The sequence below is a fragment of the Xyrauchen texanus genome, chromosome 11, assembly GCF_025860055.1.
Source record: "Xyrauchen texanus isolate HMW12.3.18 chromosome 11, RBS_HiC_50CHRs, whole genome shotgun sequence".
In the NCBI taxonomy this organism is placed as follows: Eukaryota; Metazoa; Chordata; class Actinopteri; order Cypriniformes; family Catostomidae; genus Xyrauchen; species Xyrauchen texanus.
Genome location: NC_068286.1, coordinates 44,834,781 through 44,858,844, shown reverse-complemented (window position 1 = coordinate 44,858,844; position 24,064 = coordinate 44,834,781). Strand labels below are relative to the sequence as shown.

General features: G+C 38.8%; 1 protein-coding gene across 1 annotated transcript in view; it reads right to left on the bottom strand.

Annotated features, from left to right (window-relative positions):
• Nucleotides 1–20,976, bottom strand: part of dnah6 (dynein, axonemal, heavy chain 6) — an 85,277-nt gene extending 64,301 nt beyond the window's left edge. Inside the window, 30 exon segments of the mRNA XM_052137461.1 lie at nt 514–675; nt 1,036–1,191; nt 1,321–1,446; nt 2,349–2,459; nt 2,542–2,706; nt 3,255–3,462; nt 3,566–3,662; nt 3,939–4,119; nt 4,272–4,391; nt 4,966–5,058; nt 5,147–5,197; nt 5,432–5,587; nt 7,217–7,360; nt 8,703–8,816; nt 11,062–11,190; nt 12,145–12,396; nt 12,646–12,798; nt 13,216–13,367; nt 13,457–13,577; nt 14,377–14,466; nt 14,581–14,691; nt 16,141–16,248; nt 16,355–16,523; nt 17,011–17,125; nt 17,237–17,351; nt 17,457–17,591; nt 17,759–18,026; nt 18,653–18,933; nt 20,360–20,515; nt 20,701–20,976. Coding sequence (XP_051993421.1) covers nt 514–675; nt 1,036–1,191; nt 1,321–1,446; nt 2,349–2,459; nt 2,542–2,706; nt 3,255–3,462; nt 3,566–3,662; nt 3,939–4,119; nt 4,272–4,391; nt 4,966–5,058; nt 5,147–5,197; nt 5,432–5,587; nt 7,217–7,360; nt 8,703–8,816; nt 11,062–11,190; nt 12,145–12,396; nt 12,646–12,798; nt 13,216–13,367; nt 13,457–13,577; nt 14,377–14,466; nt 14,581–14,691; nt 16,141–16,248; nt 16,355–16,523; nt 17,011–17,125; nt 17,237–17,351; nt 17,457–17,591; nt 17,759–18,026; nt 18,653–18,933; nt 20,360–20,515; nt 20,701–20,976 — 4,515 coding nt within the window.
• Nucleotides 20,977–24,064: the final 3,088 nt, after the last annotated feature.

Genomic DNA, 24,064 nt, shown 5'->3' with positions numbered 1-24,064 from the left:
TTTGTTGGTTTTACCATAAAGTAAGATTTAACTAAATCCTCATCATCCTGTTGTCTGCTGCCTGCTGCCTATTCATATTGTGATAAATACTGTGCCTACCTAACCTCCGGGGAGGGCAGTGATCTACTAAAAAAATCTAAGTCAATACTACAGCTGATGGTAAAATTCTGTGTGTGTGTGTGTGTGAGAAAGGTTGCAATAGTCCCAGGGACAATAATGTGTTTCACACAGCATAAAGACAAACACTATTACTCTGGCTTAGACAGTTTTTTAAAGTCTTTGTCAGAATCTTTTGAGATGTTTGCAGTGTGTCTCATGTACAGAGAACTGAGTTTAGGCTTTGCTGCCTCCTAGTGATGGAGATAATGATTTCATAATTGCAAAATGTCAAGAAAATATGGTCATCTCTGTGACATTGGTTCTCTAACTGCTGAAGGCTGTTAAAGAAAATGAATGTGGAACAAATCAAATATATTAAAAGTTAGAGAGGCAAAGAGATTGATTTTGCAGCACCTTATAGTCGAGTCCATCTGAGCAGTTAAAGACCACGCACTGGATGGCCAGAGCTTTGGCCAGGTCTTTAGTGGTCTCAGTCTTGCCTGTGCCTGCAGGACCAGCGGGAGCTCCACCCAAATCCAGCTGCAGCGCCCCCATCAGGCAGAGGTAACACCGATCCTACCCAAGAAAAAAGACTTAGATATATACTTTCCTGAATGTGAAGAAAACACATCTAGCATCTCTAAAAGTGAAAGTATTGGATAATCTAACATAGTGATTACTTGTATAATGCACTGTAACAAAGATTTATTATTATTATTATTATTACAGCTACTTTTGTATTTGATATTGATTTAATTGTAGTAAATATTATATAGTAAAACTTGCCCCTTGATAAAACCATTCATTTTTGACACTGGTCACCTTTAACAACAAGGAGAAGAACTGGAGCCCTCAGTCAAACAGATGGATGAAGTCAGAGAGATATGCTATGTTATGTTTAGAGGTAATATAAAGTAAGAAGGATGTTAGAAGCACCGTCAGTGGGGTGATCACCAGACGAGGACATGCTCCCAGATACTCATATCCATAGATGTATTGAGACAGAGCCATCCGAGCAACACAGTTATCCAAATCCACATCCCAATAATACCGCAACTGCCTTTGCCACTCAAAATTATCACTGGAGTCCACCTAGAAACACAGAGTGATCCCCTGAACTATTAGAGAAAGGGCAAATAACTAGCATTTACTGTAGAAAATGTATTGCAGACAGACAACATTTTTTGACCCCTGTGTGATGAAAGAAGAAAAGAAACAAACCTTCTCTTTGACCAGCTCTGAGACTATGTCTCTGGCATGCACATCTATGGTAATGAGAGCTGTGATGATATTCCGATGAAGACTGGGCAAATTTCCACGAACCAAAGCAGCAAGAGCATTCAATCTCTGTTTACACACAGACGAATACAGATAAATAACCTTCTGAAAAGACCAACTTAGACCAGCATGCATTCCCATGCTTGTTCAGGCTGGTTTACACTGGTTTGTTGCTGGTCTAGCTGGTAAACCACCATAGCCATGGTTAGGGTGGTCAACCAGCATGGTTATTTGTGGTACACTGGTTGATCAAGGTACTCTTGCTGGTTAAGCGAATTACTAGGGATAGTTAACCCAAAAATGAATATCTTGTCAAAATTTACTCACACTTTAAATCAACTCCAACTGATGCTGTCAGTCATTCACACATAACCAAACATTTCTGTGTTCCATGGAAGAAAGAAAGTCATACAGCTTTGGAACAACATAAGAGATTCATGAGTAATTCATTAGTGAGTAAATGATGACAGATGTTTAATTTTTGGGAGGCATTATCCCTTTAAGAATCCTTATGGGGACAACAGGATCCCATGCTGGAGACGAGCATCCAAAACGCAACCTATGCTGATGACATTTACATTTTTGCATTTGACAGACGCTTTTATCCAAAGCGACTTATTACAGGGACAATCCCCCCGGAGCAACCTGGAGTTAAGTGTCTTGCTCAAGGACACAATGGTGGTAGCTGTGGGGATCGAACCAGCGACCTTCTGATTAACAGTTATGTTCTTTAGCCCACTACACCACCATCACTCCTACCAGAATTCCTGATGACCAGCAATTCTGGTCTTTTTTAGCAGTAAACACATTTTTTACCCAGTAAACACAAAAATCACATGAATGTAACACACAAACAGCTGGAAGATAACTAAAGTGTGCACGGCTTGTAAGGGAACTTCGAAGGAATAATCAAATCAATATAAAGATAAAAAATTTGGTCTATATAAGCTATTGTTTTTGGAAAATGTCACCTCAAAGTTGATGAGCTCAAATTCTTGGAGCGCCTGATAATGGTCATGATCTCCCTCTAGGCAGTTGTCCATGTCTCTGCACCACATCAGCTGAGAGATGGTCAACACCACCTGCAGAAATAACAAATCACAGGTAAATGGCCTGCTCACACTCAGCCTGCACACACACAATCTCACTCAGACAAGCACACACCTGTGAGGGATGCCCAGCCACCACCCACTCCACTCGTGGTTTGCTCTGGTAATCAGCAATCGCAGCCTTGCTGAGTCTTCTGAGAGAGGAGAACATGGCCTCCTCCACCTTCCCCAGCCAGTCCTCTACATTTCCACGAGCTTTCAGCCCTTTCCCCAGTGTTACCTACAGCACACACATATACACACACACACACACACAGTGTATAGACATTCTTTTAGTCTATAAACCATTGCTATGACTGCCTACAGTACACACTGCAAAGTTCTGGATGTGACAACCGCATTTAAATGCTAGAGTTAATTGCCCAAATTACCGTTAGTAAGTTTGTTGACAAGCAAATATTCAATAAAGGATAATTAGATTTGTTTCGGTCGTGAATGACTCAGTGCTAAAACAGTTCACTCAAAACACATTTAAGAACTTTTAGAAGTGATCACTGAACATATCAGTGAACGAATCAGTGAATGAATCATTTTTGTGAACAAATTTAGACGACCACTAGTACAGAATGCAGAAGCTGCATTTTAGTTTGAAAACTTGTGTGACTACTTAAATATTTCAGGGATAAATTTGATCATAGTCACGCCTGTAAATGACCAAACTTTGTGTACATAACATGATCAGGCACTCTGACAACTGTATTCTTGGCCTACATGTGCTGAATTGGTCTCACATTGATTCACCAAAAAGAAAAGAAAAGACAATGGAACCTTTTCTCCTTCGGGTGACAACATGGCTAAGATGTCATTATTGTACTGTTTCACAGTCTCGACCCCTCCAGGTGTAGCAGGGGACAGCAGGCCGAATTCCAACTGGGATATAGCATCAAAACATTTCCTCAAATGAGGCTGCACAGCCTGAGGGTTCCGCGTCTGAGCCAAAATCTCCAACAGTTCATCATTAGACAGGAAGTAGAACCTAAGCCAAGAACCAGAACATGAGGGAGGCAAGTTCTGATACGGTATGAAGAGAAATATGTATTCTGATGTACACTGAAAATGTTGTGTGTGTGTATAGGCACCGTGGAAAGATAACTCTCTTGGACTCTAGATAAGCCTCAAGGCATTTCTGAACCCGCTCCAGTAGTGCGTTATTATTCTGGAATACATCCAGTAGCCCTGAGGAGACATATTAAAGGGTTACATTGGCGAAAGTTGCCAATAGTTTATGCAATTTTCAATTGTTGCATTTTACGTAAAGCTTTATATTTTTTGGTGCACCATTTTGCAAATTAAAACTATTTTTGAGCCTGGACAAGAATCGTTTTTTGTAAAGATTTTATTCTGATGCTTGAGTTTAGATTGTACACAACAAATTACATCCCTGTGTTGATTCGAATTTTAAAATATGAGCACAATGAGGCTGTGTGTGTTTCCTGAGCTATACTATCAGACCTGTTTGTGTGGCAGCACGCAGGGCATTGGGCAGGCGGTTGACCTTCCTCATTATCTCTTTCCAGGACTTGTCCACTTGAAGGAACATCTTAGACTCTGCAGGCAACTGCCTCTGGATATCAGGAGCATTGAAAATACTCTCTAGATAAAGCCAGTTTCTCTGACATGTCAACCACTCATCCTTGAAACAGAAGAAAAGGGAGTGGGAGAGAGAATATTTGCATAATGTAGCCAAGGAATATTTTCTAAACATTATGAAGAACATACAAATTTAAATGTTATAATGTGAATGTGGATTTTTTTCTTGATGATGTTCTTGATGCTCTGCTTTACCAAGGTCTGGCTGAACATGGAAAGCTGTCTCTGCCACTTTTCCACTCTGGCCTTGATGGGACCTGCATAACGCGATGATGCAACTGTGGCCACATTGACAATACTGTCATCCAGAAGCACCTAAAAAAAGCACATTCACGCAGATAGAATACGAACAAAATAACTAATTGATAAAAGTTCTAAAGTGCTAAACGTTTAAGCTGGTGTGTGTACTTTTTTAATGTTAAAATACTTTCTTCTACCTTAACTAAATGTGCAGAGTAGAGGTCAACCGAAATCAGTTTTTAAACTGATTCATTGAATGTCAAAAAAAATCTCAGATGCAGTTTATCGTTCAATCAAAATCCCAAGATTTGGTGCACAACACGGGACTTTTAACTATAACAAATACAAAACACATCTGGGGACTCTTATTATGAAACAACAAAAGAATAACAACTATCGACAACTATCACCATAGATTTTTGCCAATAACGATAGTTTCAAAAAGCAATTATCAACACTGATTAATCGGTAAAACCGATATATTGGTCTACCACTATTGCCGCTAGTACCACAAGAGACCACGATAAGCCATTCATGACTCCCCAGAATACTTTTATGAGCATACCGACCAGCCTGACATTGGTATACATATATATATAAATATTATGAAATATAAATACTGTGAATAATGGTTCCCAAACACTCTCACCTGAATATCATCTGTAGCGCCAAGGATAAACACATCTTTGGAGTCCCGATGAGACAGCACCACAAATTCTGTTGTCTTCCAGGAGTCCTCAATCTATTAAGAGTATGTACAGTATACATAAAGATAAATATACCAATGTATATGAATGTTGTGAAAAGACAATTATAAACAAAGGTGTCACCTTGCTCATAATATTTTCCAGAGATGCTTCTCCTGAGGCTTGTCCTGACACCTGAGCATTTGAGATTATTCATAGGTTAAAGAAATAATTGTTAGCACACATACACAAAAATATATTAATTCATTTCAAGCTTTGCCTCAAAAGCTAGTGAGGTACTAACCTAGACAGAGTGTTTGGGCATCATAAGTACTTTTGGATAATTTGAAACATGCCTATGATGCTAAAACATGCTAATTAGTTTGGCAGCTCACTAGGTTTAGAGACACAGCCTCAGTTTTCTCTCACCTCCTGTATTTGCTGTCCAAAGTGGAAGATGTTGAGTTGTTGTAGAGAAGCGAGAGTCAGCTCATCTTGCGGTAGTTTGGCTTCCACAATGGCCTCTAACATCTCCCAGTGACGAGCTTTCAGACATGGGTTACGCAGGTCTGTGATCACCGGTAACTATGCAACACATTGAATGTCAAATACATAGTTGCATACAGTGACTACACTGGGTATTTGCACCGATGCTTTGACTTGACGTAGTCAATATTCAGTAAACATGGACCAATCAGCTGAAAGCTTGACACTAGATGATGCTCGATGCAGAAAGGGTAAAATGGGTGAATCCACTGGTATAAAACTTGACTTATTATATAATTAGCATATTGATACTATTGCTGGTCAAAATGGCCAAAGGTTATTTAAAAAAAACAAATACATTCATAGCAAACAATTCCCAAATATTATATTTTTGATAAAGTTCTGAAGTACAGGTACCGGTAGCAATGTAGCCTGTCAAAAATTTACAAAGAAATGGTGCAATTTCATTATAAATTCCACTCATGTGCAGTTGAAGTCAGAAGTTTACATACATTAAGTTAACTGTGCCTTTAAGCAGCTTGGAAAATTCCAGAATATGGTCTCAAGCCTTTAGACAATCAGCCAATTAGCTTCTGAGAGGAGGTGTACTGAATTGGAGGTGTACCTATGGATGTATTTTAAGGCCTACCTTCAAACTCAGTGTCTCTTTGCTTGACATCATGGGTAAATCAAATTAGCCAAGTAAAAATATATGTGGACCTCCACAAGTCTGGTTCATCCTAGGGAGCAATTTCCAAATGCCTGAAGGCACCATATTCATCTGTACAAACAATAGTATCAAAGTATAAACACCATAGGATTACACGGACATCATACCACTCAGGAAGGAGATGCATTCTGTCTCCTAGAGATTAACATAGTTTGGTGCGAAAAGTGCAAATCAATCCCAAAACAACAGCAAAGGACCTTGGAAAGATGATGGAGGAAACAGGTAGACAAGTATCTATATCCACAGAAAAAGATCTTACTTTTGGAGAAATGTCCTCTGGTGTAATGAAAATAAATGTAACTGTTTGGCCATAATATCCATCGTTATTTTTGGAGGAAAGTGTGAGGCTTGCAAGTCGAAGGACACCATCCCAACCGTGTAGCATGGAGGTGGCAGTATCATGTTGTGGTGGTGCTTTGCTGCAGGAGGGACTGGTGCATTTTACAAAATAGATGGCATCATAAAGAAGGAAAATGATGTGGATATATTGAAGCAACATCTGAAGATATCAGCCAGGAATTTAAAGCTTGGTAACAAAATTCCAGCAGCTTATTGTGAGAAGCTTGTGGAAGTCAACCCAAAACGTTTGACCCAAGTTAAACAATTTAAAGGTAATGCTACTAATACTAACAAAGGGGATGTAAACTTTTGACCCACTGGGAATGTGATGAACGAAATAAAAGCTGAGATAAATAATTCTCTCTACTATTATTCTGACATTTCACATTCTTAAAATAAAGTAGTGAACCTAACTGACCTAAGACAGGGAATGTTTTCTACGTTTAAATATCAGGAATTGTGAATTGAGTTTTAATGTATTTGGCTAATGTGTATGTAAACTTGTGACTTCAACTGTATATGCAGTGTTTGTCAGAGTTCAAACCATTTCCCACAGTTCAAAGTCAACACAGCAGAGAACTTCTAACTTAATGAATCCTTAAAACAAAAAGCAAGCTGAAGAGTAATGGCATGCTGGCATCAGTGCCAACCTCACCCACCTTTTCTCGCATGCTCTCGACATTCTCTTTGAGGCAAGGCACCACATTGTTTGGTGGCAGTCCTTTCTCCAGCTGGCTGACATATTTGGAAAATTTTATCACCTGCTTACTCAGCAATTCTGGGTCCAACTCATCAAACTTATTCTGTAACAGAGACATAACTGACAATTTGCATTTACAGGACAACTTAAATCAAAATGACATCCAGTACACCATTTGCAATAACACTTCTTCTGAAGCTAAAAGTAAAGAGCCTTGTTCAAGGCTGTACATATGAGAATGACTTTGATCTTAGTAACTAACTAAGTTACTAACTGATTTCTTTACTAACACTGAGATTAGCCCTAAACCTTTGGGTTGGGAGATGTTTAACTGCTAACCACTATTTCAAGAATCGCCACTGATGTTGACCATTGTTGACAGTTGTTCGTTGATGCAGTCCTACTATGCAGACATGCCATTCATTATGTAAGATTCTCTCATTCATCCACCCATTAATTTAAACTATGCTGAAAAAAAGATTGTGACATCACAACCATAGCACATAGAAATAGTTACTACCCAACTGATCACAGACTGAGTGTATCAACTACACAACCATTATTCCCTGACTGAAGCTATGATCCGAAATATATTCACAAACTCAAGCATACTCGCGCCTGTTATTGCACTGATTTGCACAGAACAGAAAATTAAAAAACGCTGAAATTAATTATGTGAATAATTGGAGCGGAGACGTGGATTATTTTGTAATCTTATTTACAAATAATTTTTTGGATCATGCTTCCCAATGCTTTGCTCTCCTCTTGTTTTATCTTTATATTTCATTGGCTGTTGCTCATTGCGGATCTCTCTCATTGGGACAGTGCACACACTTGGCAACTTGTTGGCCAGATTTCAAACAGGCTTGAAATCCATCGTACACAGATTGTGCACACTACACGACCATTGGTCACTGAGACTTCTGAGACTTCTAGTCACAGACCAGTCACTGACTTCAACATCAAAGGAGACAAGCTTGAGTCATGTAGTGTGCACTAGGCTTTACAGGCCCCCACGTTTGTTCCAACCCTGAGTGACTTCTGTGGAACACGAAGGCAGAATGTTATGGACTGACAGCCTCGGTCATCCTTTATTTAAATATCTGTTTCCCATACAATGAAAGTAAATGGCTGAAGCTGTCATTTTGACAAACCTCTCCTTTTGTGCTCCACGGATGAAAAAGAAAGTCATATAGGATTGGAACATCATGAGGGTCTGTAAAGGAGTTTTCATTTTTGGGTGAACTATCCTTTAACATATTAGCACCCATGTTTAAGTATTTAGCTACTTTGCATGCTCAGATGAGGTTAGCCATTCAAAACAGAGGTCATTTACAGTATTTACATATAGAAGATGTAAAGGTACCAGAGCAATTCTAAGAGATGGTGGAAAATGGTCATGTAAAATTGTTTAAGATGCAGTTGCCGCTTTACTGTTATATTACCTGCATCCAACTGTTCTCTAGATTTTCCCACTCTTCCAGCGATTCCCAGAGTAACTGCTTCAGCTTCACTTCAGCACTCAGTTGCTCTAATGCCTCATATTTAGTTACCTCTACCTGCATAAACAAACACAGATTAAAAAACATTCTACAATTCAACATGATCAATCAGACAAGGATCCACTTAAAGGGACAGTTCACCCAAAAATTAAAATTCTCTGATCATTTACTCACCCTCACGCCATCCCAGATGTATATGACTTACTTTCTTCTGCAGAACACAAATTAAGCTCTGTAGGTCCATACAATGCAAGTGAATGATGGCCAGTACTTTGAATCTTGAAAAATCTTGAAAAAAGTTATAAAAGACAAAAAAGTAGTCCATAAAACTCCAGTCGTTAAATCCATGTCTTTTAAAGCAATATGACAGATGCAGGTGAGAAACAGATAAATATTTAAGTCTGAGATGTCTTTGCAGAAATGTATCACATTGGGATGCTTTTAAAACAGTATTAAAAGAGTTCTCATCTATGCTGGGCACTTAGTGGCTGCTTTTCTTAATTATTCGGTCCAAGTCAACCATTTCAAAAACTTTTTTTTTTTTAATTAAATTTTAGTTTTGTAATTAAAGGTGCAATATGTAACATTCTTCATGTAATATTTGCCTTTTTTGCCAACGTGTGAACGTCTTGTAATGCAACATAAAAAATTAGCTCTTCCCAGACTTCCTAGGTTGCCTAATGAAGCCTGTAGACTGATTGTCATGCGAAGGGAGCGGGTCGGTTTTGCCGGGGAAATCCAAAGGATGTGATGTTTATGCGCTTCCGAGAGACTTGCCTCAGACAGTAGCGTCTCTTCCGCTATTCAACAGTGACAACAAACTGCAACACTAGGTAACGCTATCTTAGAGATGAAATTCAGCAAACGTCCGGTTCCCAGCACAACACCGACTCCGACACAAACTCAGAATAAGCCGAAAAAACTAAAACATTTATCTACTGAATCTCGTCTGGTTATGCAGAAACATGATCGTGGTCATGTGAAAACTAGAGAGAACATCAGCAGGGTATTTAGGGATAATAATTTCAATGATCTTCTCTTTATACTAAAAGTCAGGTTAATGTTAATCTGTAATTATTCAGCAAGGTAAACTACAATAACACATGAAATGAAGGCTAGACAATGTTCAAGATAATGCAAAAAGCTCCATTCATTAGTGAAACGTAACTTGGATATACAGAGAATACTTACAATCTATTATTATAAAACAATAGTGCATCGATATATCAAAATGACAGTTGTGATGGAATCACATCAATACTGAATTGTGTCAACATATTTATAATGTACTGTCTATTTTATAAACAGCTACTGTCATCATCCACCAAATTCATTTTATAAACAGCTATTGATAAAGCTAGCTAGCGAGCTAACACCGACATGAGCTATCATATAAATGCAGTCAAGGTATCATGCAAAGAAAAGTGATTACTTCAAAGATTACTTGCTACAGTCTCACATAGTCAGACCTACATCCACACTTTATTTTAGCCCTGTTCCAGCACTGGAGAGTCAAATATAATATACAGTCTCAAAGTTTCTAATGAAACAATCATAACTGTATAATTTTAATTATGCTGCCTCATCTGTCAGCATGATGTTGGTGAACCATTTTCAGTCAGTTAGTGTCCCTATGGAGTGTGTGCGCACGATCACGAGCAACAGGCAGCTGGCTGCAGTTCACTTAACAAATATATTTTTGTCTACAAATCTAATTTCAAACATTTAAGCATATGCCTTCAGATCAAAAGGTTTTTAAGATCATGAGAAACATTTCAGGGAAGTGACCCCAAACTTATGAACGATAGTGTGTATGTATATGTATATATAGATATAAATCTCCACTTTCACTTCCATATTCTTCTTCTCTAGTTTTTTGTCGATATCATTTTTGTACATATCGCCACCTACATGGGCTGGTCAAACGTGGAGGTTTAAAGTTAAAAAAAAAAGAAGAAAATAAATATTGATCTGTTTCTCACCCTACCAATCATATCGATTCAGAAGATTTGGATTTAACCACTGGAGTCATATGGATTAGTTTTATGATGGCTTTATGTGATGTTTGGAGATTAAAAGAAATGGTCACCATTCACTTGCATTTTATGGACCAACAGAGCTGAGATATTCTTATAAAATCTTCATTTGTGTTCTGCAGAAGAAAGAAAGTCATACACATCTTGCAAGGCAGAAGGCATGGTGAGTAAATGATGAGAGAATTTTCATTTTTGGGTGAACTATCTGTTTAACAGAGAATGAACACAGAAGCTGTGCCCTCTAGCGGACAGAAAGGAACACTGACCTTAAAATTCTTTTGGTTAGTTTTAAATTGGAAGGCTTGAGCCTGCAGCTCATCCACCGAAATCTGAATATCTCCTAGCAGCACGCGGATGTTAGAGCGATCTGCATCTATGTCAAGGAGCTGATGGTTCTGGAGAGACAAAATCAATAAATAACTATTTGATCTACAAACAACAAAGACACAAGTGCCAATATAATGGCACAATACATACAGCATATATCATCACTGTCTGATGAAAAGCACATATCTCCATAAAATACATTTTTCAAGAGCATGGAAAAACTATTTTTCTCATAAACAATTTTACAAAATGAATCGAAAACAGCATATACTTAATGAATGGATTTTTGTTAGCAAATGTGGACATACACGGTTTTCTTATCATGGGTTCCAATGGCACATGTTCAGTTACAGACTCAAATCTAACTGTTCATTTTCCCAGAACTCAGTTGGTAGGTTATCGATTGCAAGATAATTTTTGTTTTTTGGATATAATCTGAGCTTTCACTTACTAATTTAGATTGAAATCACTTTATAATTAGGGTTCTAGTCCGATTGTTGAGTGGGCAGTTTGGTTTCGAGACCAACATAGATTGGCTGTCAGAATTAGCTTTCACTTGCATTTTCACGAAGATGGAAATCTGGCAACTGTATACGTCTGGTAAAGTCTACTTTCTAAACCACCTGACATTGTGCATGCATGAATGGCTTTGGTTATCAGGGAAATCACATAGCCAGCACGAAACTGTAGGCAGTTTCTTCACTACAATTCGGCCGGACAGCTGAGGTAAATTAGTTGACGCTCTTCAAAACATAAGAGCAGACATACGTGGTTTTGATGGACACCTCTCAAGGTCAATGGAGGTTCTTGTTAAACAGATCGCCTGATTAAACATCTTTTCATGGGTCATTTCAATGCACAAGTCAATCAGTAGGAAGAGTTAGGGTTTTCAAGTCATTCGACGCATTCCGTCTATGATAAAAAGTCAAAATTGCCTAAAGTGGAGATACGTGTATTTTTGTTATCGGACTGTGATGATATATTGAGATGATACTCATTTAGTTCTCTCGCCTCTCTTTCACCTCTGCTTGATCTTTCACTTCCTGCACTTTGTTGTTTAGTTGGTTAATGTCTTGCTGGAGGTGTTGACAAAATTTGTCCACATTAGATTCCCGCTCTCCCAACGCTTTGTCTATGGTGTGCCTTATGCCAGTTACACACGGCAGCAATGTGGCATACACGGCAAGATCTTCAGGAGGGGTGGGAAGTGAGTAACACTCGATCAACTTGTACATCTGACAGATAGTCTCAGTCTCTTCTTCCAGCACCTCAATCTGATAGAGACAGAAAGTTTATACAAATGAAAAGATGAGAGCATCCCTCTCCCTAATACCACAACCACTAGCAAATGGCAAATCATGGTTCATGCCTGTGATGTAACTAAAGGCTGTTTCATATAGGAGATGAGTCCTTCAATAGGTAATGTATCAACACAGGAAATAAAACTGAGCTTGTCAAGTGGTCTCATGGGGTCTTTAGCACAAAACATATTTAAGGGTCATGGTTCTCTTTCTGATTCTTACCCTCTTCTGAATCTCTTCCAGGAAGTTGAGGGAGTTGACGTATTCGTTGGTTACCGTGGGAACAAAGTCCAGTTTGAACTGGGCATCCTGAAGTTCAGCAATTATGTGATCCATCTTTCTCTTCGCCAGCTGCGGTAGGATGTCATTAATAGCCTGGAGGAGAGGATCAAAATTAGTAGGTTTATGTATCTGTTGCATTCATCTAGGGAAAATTGCTATAGAATGTGTGCTTGTGTGTGTGCCTCATATTAGGCTTCTAGAGTGAAAAGACCAGCTCAGGCTAGCATTAAATGTCAATGCTGCTCCAGGCAGGTCTATGCTGGAACAACATGCTGATCAACCAGCTTCACCAGCGAGAACAAGCAGGTTGACCAGCATTTTTGCTGGAGAGTACAGTACCAAGTCTTGCTGGTTAACCTTGTGAAGAAACTTGGTGGGGACACCAGCTGGGCACCAGCATCCAAAAGCTAGGTACCGCAGCAATACAAGTGTTTTAAACAGGGACAGTGGGGAAGCAAATATAACAGGAACACTCAATTGTATTTGTGTGTGTTTCTGTAAGTTTGTAACCTCTAGGCAACGCAGTGGAGACGGTACAAGTTTGTGCTTCAGTTGTGTTGTGTCCACTAGCAGAATTCCCAGAGGTCTTTTCTGTTTGATGGCTAAAGCCTCTTCATGCTCCCGATGATATTTTTCCAGACTGTCCTCAAAAAACCCAACCTCTGCATCATACACATATACACAAACAACATAAGAGGTGTGCAACGATCAAGATATTGATAATGTTAATGATTATAATGATATAACGTACCATGGTCCTGCTCTTTGAGGGCCTCCAGGTCAAGGGATTCATTTTCTTGGTAAAACAGTCTGAACGGCTTAAATGTATCTGCATACACATTGGCAGCATTGAACGCTATCTGGATAGATTGCTGAAAGAGGGTGGAAAACATTTTCACAATCTACCACCAGCTGTGGGAAACCAAATGAACTGAACTTAGGTTAGAGGTGCACTCAGTTTTTTTAGAGTTAGTCCTAAAGACATGAATTGTAATTTTTGAAACATTAGATGAAATCTAAATTCATATCATAACCTTATGAAAGCTGTTTTATTCTACATGGAGAGGGTCCCCTCATGGGGGCTGCCATGTTAAGATCACATGACCAGCCGAATACTACTCGCTTAATCTCAGTTACCACCCTGTTATTTAACACTTTATATCATGGATGAAATTGTACTATTTTTGTCATGATCCTGCTGGAGTATTCTATGTTTGTCTGTTTTGGTTATGTTCTGTGTTTTTTGTCCACCATGTGCTTCCCTAACTGCTCGTTGTTATATTCCTGTACTTGGGTCCTCATTTCTGCGTACAGTGACTTTGTTTGTTGTACTGGCTGATATCTTGGACTTAATCTGACACCTCGTACAGTGAATGCAGCATCACACAAAGAACAATAGATTTCAATAATGATGTCATTGTAAAAATGTGCTATTCACAGTCTACCATGATGAAATTTCTCTGTCCAATAGTAGTTACAGAGGGAAAATTAGTAGTTGGCTGGTCATGTGATCTCAAAATGGCAGCCATGCCCTGTGAAGAATACAACTTTTTTTAGGTTACTGATATAACTGGAGTCTTCATCTTTGAGAGTACATGATTAGGGGTTTAACTTTTTAATGAGGAAATAATTACAGAGTGCACCTTTAAATTTGTGTATTAGAACACTAACATTAATATTGAGGCTGATGTCCTGCAGATCATTGTCCTCCTCCAGAATTTCCTCAAGACTTGGGCCATTCTCAAATGTCTTCTCCTCTACCTGAAACACCACACACACATAGGCATACACAAACATCAGTCAATGTCTTTCACCTCAACCAAAGCCACATTATGAAGGAGTGTGTATGCTGGCGCAGTAAATGTCTTGTTTGACCTTTTTGTTTATAATAGGTTCAGTAAAAGCATCAAAGTAGGAGTCTTGCACCAGAGTATCCAGAGACAATACTGTCTCCTGAAACCGCCTGGTAATCTCTGCTACACACTCCTGTACACACAAAAACATACAGAGATGTGAGATACACACTATTCACAAACATTTGCCGTGTGCACATGTAATGGGAGCCAGCTGGTATGTGATAGCTGTGCAGTGTGTGTAAACCTCTCTCCCCTGGCCTCAAGAGGAGCACTAGCAACTGACGCTAGAGGATGTAGCATTTAGCATCCTCATTAGCGCACCTGCCTTCCATGCAAAGACGCTGGTTTGAGTTCTGCTCGGAGCGGGTCGAGCATGACCGGTTACAGTGGTGCCATGACCCGGATGAGAGTGAGGTTTAGGGGACTGAGTGTAACTGGAGCCAGCTAGTATGTGATAGCTGTGCAGTGTGTGTAAACCTCACTCCCCTGGCCTCAAGTGAAGCACTAGCAACTGATGCTAGAGGATGTAGCCATTAGCATCCTCATTAGCGCACCTGCCTTCCATGCAAAGACGCCTGTTTGAGTTCCGCTCGGAGCGGGTCGAGTATGACCGGTTACTGTGGTGCCATGACCCGGATGAGAGTGAGGTTTAGGGGGCTGAGTGTAACTGGAGCCAGATTGTATGCGATAACATTGCAGTATGTGTAAACCTCACTCCCCTGGCCTCAAGGGGAGCACTAGCGACTGATGCTAGAGGCTGTAGCGTTTAGCATCCTCATTAGCGCGCCTGCCTTCCATGCCGAAGATGGTGGTTCGAGTCCTGCTCGGAGCAGGTCGTGCATAACCGTTACAGTGGTGCCATGACCCGGATGAGAGTGAGGTTTAAGGGGCTGAGTGTAACTGGAGCCAGATTGTACGCGATAACATTGCAGTATGTGTAAACCTCACTCCCCTGGCCACAAGAGGTGCATTAGCAACCGACGCTGTCGAATTTAGTCTCCTCCCATGCCAGAGACGCGGTTCGAATCCTGCTCAGAGTGGGTCGAGCAGGACCGGGTACACACACACACACACACACACGCACATACTGGCAGGATTCCCACACTTTTTTGACCAATGAATCTCCATAACTTTTCCCTAACCTTTCAAGTTGTTTGTGCTATGTGGATGAGATTATAAAAAATCTGTTTGATTCAGGTTGATTTTATGATGAACCATTCAGACCGATTAGTAAAATTAATTGACAAGAGACAACCAAATAGAGTAATTCACTCACAACTTGAACATCACTATGGCTTGTGTGAAAGTTTTAGTTTGTACAATGTAATATTTTAGAGGACAGCACAAATAGAAAAAGGTATATTTAGAACAGAAATTGTCCTGACTTTTTCAATGACTTTTAAGATTTTATACATTTGCATGACTTCTCCAGTGCTAAAAAACTCCCCTGATATTTCCACGTTTTCATGACCATGGGAAACTTAATGTGGACAGCTTTGTAACTCTTTGATTTTATGATGTGCTGATAACAAGTGATTGGCATAAATGCTTGCATCCACAAACACACAGAAACACAAACCAGAAAGTCATCAATAGAGGGCTGATATGATAAGGAGTGTGTGTCCAGGATCAACTCAGATATGAACATTGGCTGGTGAAGAGAATCCAAATTCTGCTCTGTAGAAACCTGTAACACACATACACTGCACTCAATTCCAAACTAACAACTTTGCACACACACATAGACATGCACACAAAGATACAGACTGCAACAAACACACAAACATTCTAACCTTTATGTCAGGATTGTGGCTGGACTCGCTTCCTGCCCAGCTCTGAATGAGGGCGTGTGAAGGTGTGTGTGTAATATGCTCCTGAAACACACTCAGTAGCTTACCAACCGAGTTGAAAACGAGAGCGTGCATGGTGTTCACAATCAGGTAATCAGCTAGTCTGATGAAACTATGGAGACAAAGAAAAGTGCTTAACCTCAATTAAAGAAATAGTTCACCAAAATATAGAAATTGTGTCATTATTTACTCACCCTCATGTTGTTTTCAAACTCATATGCTTTTCCCCCCCATGAAACACAATAGGAGAATCTTTGAAAAATGATGTTGCTCTTTTCCATTCAGTACGATAGTTTACATTGTCCAAGCTCTAAAAGGTCCAGCGCCACTAGCGCACAAGTTGTATGGACTAGTTTTAAAGTGGTTTTATAGAGGACATTTGTTTTGAAGCTTGATACATGTGGTAACTATGAGCTGTTCCCTGAGCTGTCATTTATGGTGGGGATGGGTGGGACATGATTTCCCCACCACTTCTTGCTATCACCAATTTTGTCCACACCACTTTTTAAAATACTGAAATGATTAGTCGACGTTATCGACAACATAGACAATAAAAAATGTTGACAAGCCTTTTCATTGTCAAATTGGATTTTACTTACCAAGTAAGCCGTTTGCATTGGTATCTCTTTTGGGCTTGCTGAGTGTAAGACATCTTCTCAGGTGCATCCTCAAGGAATAGTCCAAATCCAGGTGATGGTAACTCTTCATTACCATCTGACACATGCATGAAAGAAAAAAAGCAAACACACAATCATATAACACACGCATCGTCTACCTGCTATTGCATACACATTAATATTAATATCTGCATATATGTATTATCACCAGTCTCCAAATCTCCATAGTCAGGTGTGTGTCCAGACTCTTTCAAAGCATTTCGGCAGGCACTTCTAGCCACTTCCATTACCAGCACCCTGAACTTATCAAGACGAGAAGACACCTAGATCACAGAGACCCACATAACCAATCACAGATACAAACAACAGAAGCACACAAGCACATGTGTGCACACAGAAACACATCTCTCTCTCTCTCTCTCTCTGACCTCCTCCAGTTGTTTGTATTGTGCACTCTGAAACTCCTTCAGTGAATATGTATGGTCCTTCTCCAGTCGACACAGAGGCATGTCACTGATACGGTAACACATCTCCCTGATGTCAATCAGCGCTGGTCGCAGAGACTGAAATACAGACATTATACATTTCACAACAATGTTGTTGCTTTTTTTAGCGAATATACTGCATTGCTGTTTCATATAAAACATTTGTAATTTACAAGAAATATCCACTGGTAAAGCCATATTCCATACCTATAAAATTCATAAATTAACTATAAACTTTGGCAAACCTCATTGAGAATGAAGAGCTGCTCTTGCAGGGAGCGACTGCATTTACTGATCTTTGTGAAGCGCACATTGGCCCGCCACACACGGAAAGCCTTCCACTTGCGGAAGAGGGCAAACACAGGAATGCGCAAGAGCTGCTGGTGATATTGGTACTCTTGCTCCCAGCGCTCTAAGGGCAAACATTCCACTTCAGCCCCAAAGTAGTGCATCACTGCATGAGTGCTGATTGTATAGTAGTCTGACTTGTTGATATTGTCAAATGTTACGATTCTGTTGAAATAAAAATAGGAGTATTTAGAGACAAACGTTTAATCCAACACTGATAATGGTTTATTTATTTGTCGATGCTACTGTGTCTGATGAAGCCTGCGGTATAATGAATACAGAATAAAGATTAACAGCACTGGTACACTCTGTTGTGTGTCAAGTGATATTTGTGATACTGTATCTGAAGCATACTGCGCATAGAGTGTCTGTCAAATTGTGACACTATCATGTGTCTTACTTGGCCATTGTTGGACTCCCTCATAGTTATCCAGACTAGTGCTTTACTATTGTTCAAAAAAGAAAAACTCTATAGGGGAGATCAGGGCTAGTTGTCACACACGGAAGTTGTCACAAGGGAGTCAAATGTCCAATTACACAAATGTGTGTTTTCTCTAGCAGTGGTTTTGGTTTCAAACACCTATATGTAAACCCTCATAAATCTCTATAGCTTTAGTGAAGTCTATCCTCCGAACTAAATTTCCAATATCATCATATTTCTGTAAGGGCTGTTGGATAAACAACTAAACACAATAACATCACACTGGCATATCATGCAAGGGTTAACTGTTTAATAAAGGTCCATTTTAACCAACTGTGTAAATGGATTATGCAAACACCATATGTCTTACTTAAGGTTGTATGTATCATATTTGTTTGATGATTTAGATGCTGCCGATGTCATGTAGAGAAAGCCCAAGTGAGGGTTATTCTGGATGGTCTGGATGATGTCAAGTGGGGAACGAATTTTGGCATGGATGACTTCCTCTGTAGAGTTGAACCGCAGCGTACCAGCCAGTGGTGGTGAAGGGATGTGGCTCAGAGGCGATACAGTAATGGAGCTACTTTTGGATGAGCTCTTTGGTTTTTTAGTAGGGGAAGGGACACTGAATGTGCCCTGAGTCAACTGCACCTGAAATGATCATATAAAACATATCAAATATCCTTTACAATAAATTGAGACTGCCTACAGTCGTCAGACAGATATCACAGAAATACGTAGGTGTCCAGAAATATCACACCTGTCTCCGTAATAGCACTTGTCTAGGTAAATAGCAAACAAAAAATTATGTGCCACATGGTTGTAATATTTAAGCAAAAACACAAAAGTCTTCAAAATAGTTTTTTCAATATACAGTATTCGACACTTTAATTACATTTCATCATCAAAATAGTGTCTAATCAAATGAATTTGTTAAAACTTGAATCAAATGAAAATATAATTATTTTAATTAATTAAAATATTCAACATTACATTGCATTTCAATCAAATGAAGTGCATTTCTACAAAATCCTTATAGCACAATTAAATTATTATTACAAAAATATTATTATTATATAATAGCATTAAACAAGATATTTTTCCCCATTTCACGTGTCCATTTAAATCAAGCTTTTATTTATTGTTTCTGTGTTTTTGACAGAAGTTTCTCACCTCCGCACAGGGACGGATTATGACTTGCAAAGGCCCTGGGGCCAATTATCTCCAAGGGCCCCCCTCCACCCACACGTTGTTGGGTTCGTTGTTCATGCATGCCCAAAAGGGTTTTCACCAAACTAGATCACGCACCCTTAAAGCCCAGGGTACCCCCGGGCATTCAAGGGCCACCTTGTAGTCTAGGGTCGGTAATCCGTCCCTGCCTCCGGATAAGCAGTATGCTACATGGCCCAGTGTGATTATTAAACCCCAAAAAGCTGTGATTTTATTCAAATAACTATACATAACTATATATAGTCTGTATGTGCTGCACGCTTTTAATTACTTTCCAGGACATTTAGGCATTTTTTTAATTTTCCATGATTTTTCCATCACTGGAAAACTGCATTGCAAAATTCCAGACATTTTTCAGATTCTTTGTTTAGCCAATCTGAAGACTTTAAGGCGCTTTCTGTCTGTCAATCATTTAGCATGTTTACAGGGCAGCCCGTTTACTGAAAGGAAGCTGCAAGTGTGAAAGTTCAAGCGGATCATTCAAGTCAAAAGCAATATTCAGTTTCATAAAAAATTTGAATTTGTTACTCTGTTGTGCAAAAACGATATTTTTCGCTTTTAAAAATCTGAAATGACACACTGCTACTCTCTGGCTCCATCTCTGATTACAACGGTCTCTAAAAGAAGGGCGGGGTTTTGAAAAGAAGGGGCATTCCTTATTCCTTATTCCAGGCTGAGCCTAGCAAAAGTTCCAGAAAGGCTAACATCACACCTTTAATATCTAATATCACAGCTAATATCACCTTTAATAAACGTATAAAGCAAACCTCCCCTCACTATTACTTTTTTCAACCTCATCATACAGAAATGTAAACACACAAGGTGTTTGTGATGAGAGTGGTCAGACCTGTCTGTCTTTGACATGCTCAGGAATTCTGGGCAGGTGTATTGGGGAGGGTCGTCTCTTTGACTTGGTCTCATCAGAGGGAAAAGGCATCTTAGGGCTCAAGTTGAACCAGGTGTTTTCTGGTTTTGTGTTTCCACTGTGTCTCTTCAGAATTGGCTACAGTAAAAAAACACAGATCAGGTAGTCAAAACTTTTACAGGAATGATATTCATTGTTATGCTTAGCGTTGTACAAGCAGTTCTTTTTAAATATTTGTGTCAACTAGAAAAATGAATGAGTGAATGAGAATTTAGCCAAATATATACACACACAGAGTCCTCATCTGATGGCATTCCCCTTACCAACATCTCAACTTGTGCTGATCTCTGTGCAGTCCGTTTTCTATCCTGAGCTTTGGTTCTGTGAGGGAACACCAAAGCATCCGGGTTTGGCTGTGGTCGACTGGGTACTGCTGAGATAAGTCTGCTCCTCAGTTTGTCCACATCAACAGGTGTCAGAGAACCAAGTAAATTGGTAGACACGGGTAAAGGTGTAGCCGTCTCAAACAACTTCTGTTTGCCATTATCTTCCTCTGGGCCGCCCTGGCTCCTTGGAATCCCTTTTTGTAAAGAGTGCATGACTTACAGTAACTTTCCTCCCGTTTTGCGTGACTCCCAGTTGCTCAAGTTTCCCAGCTGGAAAGTAAATTTGATGAAACACAGAATATTAGTGGCAGAGTCGCAGTGAACGGCCACAATGAAACCACACAACAAAATGATTGTAGTGTTGCTATGCAACGTGCAGGAAGTCTCGTGCAATTTTGCCTTTAAAACTTGTGTCAAATTACAGCAATATTGACCAAAAGTATGTTCTTTATATCTTCAAAATATATTAGTAAACCGTTAAATTGTTTATTTCACTTTAATAGCCCAACACTTTTTGTTGGTATTACTTTTAAAAGTAACGAACTAAACGGCGGAATGAATGTCCTGTAATAGGCAGCAATATCAAGAATATACTTACAAAATGTGTTTACAAGCCTAACAGTATAAAATGCTCTTCATATTTAAATTAAATATAGTGACGACATGTTTTAATGTCCGTATGTTTAACTGGGTAGCTGGGTGACGGTTACGTTCTTCGACTGGACTGTTTATGGTTACCTAGCAACGAAGCGAACATCTCACTACTTCCGCTTCTGACAACACGTGCGTGCTTCTTGCAGTCTAAACTAATAACCTTGTCAAGATCAGCAAATGTTAGGCTACCACAGTTGAGTCCAAAAAAATAAAATAAATCGTTTAACTCTTAACAGGTGTCAGATTTACCTGCTTGTGTAAGCTTTTGGAATAATAAGTTTAATGATATAGAATGGGAAGATTTCTGGCTCCTACGACAACATTTTTGTTATCAAATAAAGTTGTTGAAGTCTCTATTAAAATGATACATAGCTACTTGCTACCCAGTAAATTATAATCTTGCTAAATTCAATAATAGTATGTCCCCAATGTGCTCCTTCTGTCATCCGTTTGAAGAAACAATTATTCATTTGTTTTGGGAGTGTACTTACTACAAAGTATTTTGGGTAGACTTCTCAAATTTTGTTATAAAGTATTTTTATTTATCTTCAAACTTTTGTATAGGTGAATCTCTGAATTTAGACCCTTCTCATTTTAATTTTATAATTAATTTATTACTTTTTCTTGCCAAATATTACCTTCATAAGTGTACATTTTCAAAGAAAACTCTTTATTTATTTTCAAGAAAGATATTGATATATATTTAAATTCTTTAAGGAATTCTAACAATTCTATTGCATGTATGGTGTAATGCATATATGCTAGTATAACAAGCTTTGTCATAATGTAATGTAACCCTCATTGTTGTTATTTTTATATTGCATAATAAAAAAAAATACAAAAAAACAGTTGAGTCTAATCACAGTGCTTTACAAATATAAAAGCAAGAATAGTGACAACTTTAATTTGAATAAATTATTTTGTTTCAAATTATTATTTTAAGAAGAAAAAAAAATGCTATTTTTATGATTGACTTCAAACATGTATTTAACGATTTAACTTTGCCAACAAGAAAACTCATAACTCCTAACAACTTGCAATTGTTACTTCAAGGTTCTATTGTACAGTATACTTGATCTAATCAAAGTCTTTCTAGCAAGTCAGTCCACTGTAGGCCATTTTTGGAACGCTCTCAGGAGGCTTTTTCCAGTCATGCCAGTGCAGCTCCTTTCAGTGTTGGGTGTAATGCATTACTAGGTAATTAATTACTGTAATTGAATTACTTTTTCATAAAAAAAGAGTAAAGTAAGGGATTACTCTTACTTTTTCAGTAATTTAATTACAGTTACTTCTGATGTAATTGCATTAAATAGCCTACTGTATAGTCTGGGCCTGGTTAGCACAGCAAGTAAAGATGCAGACTACCACACCTGGGGTCGCGAGTTCGAATCCAGGGTGTGTTGAGTGACTCCAGCCAGGTCTCCTAAGCAACCAAATTGGCCTGGTTGCTAGGGAGGTTAGAGTCACATGGGATAACCTCCTCTTGGTCGCTATAATGTGGTTCTCTCTCGGTGGGGCAGGTGGTGAGTTGTGTGTGGATGCCACGGAAAATAGTGTGAAGCCTCCACCAGCAATATGTTTCCACGGTAATGCGCTCAACAAGCCACGTGATAAGATGCGCAGATTGGCTGTCTCAGAAGCCGAGGCAACTGAGATTCATCCTCTGCCACCCAGATTGAGGCGAGTCACTACGCCACCACGAGGACTTAGAGTGCATTGGGAAATGGGCACTCCACATTGGGGAGAAAAGGGGAGCAAAAAAAAAACAAATATACTGTATAGACTATAACAATTCTATATAAATCAACAGTGAATTTAAAATCGTAATTTACCGTCTAATGTTAATGCTGCCCCCTTAAATTATTTGGCAAGTTCATGAATAATTTATTTGATTTTATATGATTTATCTGAAAGAATTAAAAGAACAGTTTCATGCCTATCCTTGTATTTTTCATCTGGTTGAGGTTGATAAGGGTTTTAGAAAGTAATTAGTAATAAGTAATGCAATTACTTTTCAGACTGAGTAATTAGTACAGTAATCTAATTACAATGTAGAAGATGTAAATAGTAGTTAGTAATTAATTACTTTTTTACAGTAACTTACCCAACACTGGCTCCTAAAATGAAAAAAAATAATTTTATGCTCAAATACGCAATTTTCCCAGCTTGTATAGCTAATACGCATGCGCGTTAGCGAGTCGATTGACAGGCGACGTCTGTATCTAAAAGCTGATTGGCTCGTTTACCTGTAACGTAAGATTTCCTTTCTACATCCATTGGTCGCTTGAGCTTTTTCGCTGAGCGTTTAAATTTCTCCCGTTCATTTAAACAGAAGTGGCCCATCTCTGCTAAACAATCTCTCTTCTTATCCATAAAATGACTTTAATGTTTTGGTGTTGTTTGTATGTTTGTTTTATTTTAGACCATTAAATGATTGCGCAAAGAATCCATTCATTTCATTTAATAATGATGTTGTGAAATGGGGGAGACAACCTACATATGACTTAGTTGTCTCTGCACATTACACTGCGACAGGACAAAGTATTACGTTTACCTTTTATTTAAAAAGTTGTATTTTTATAAAGTTTTGTTTTTGCCATTGTATTCTCACAAACTTTTCTAAAATCAAAACAATTGGAGTATATAT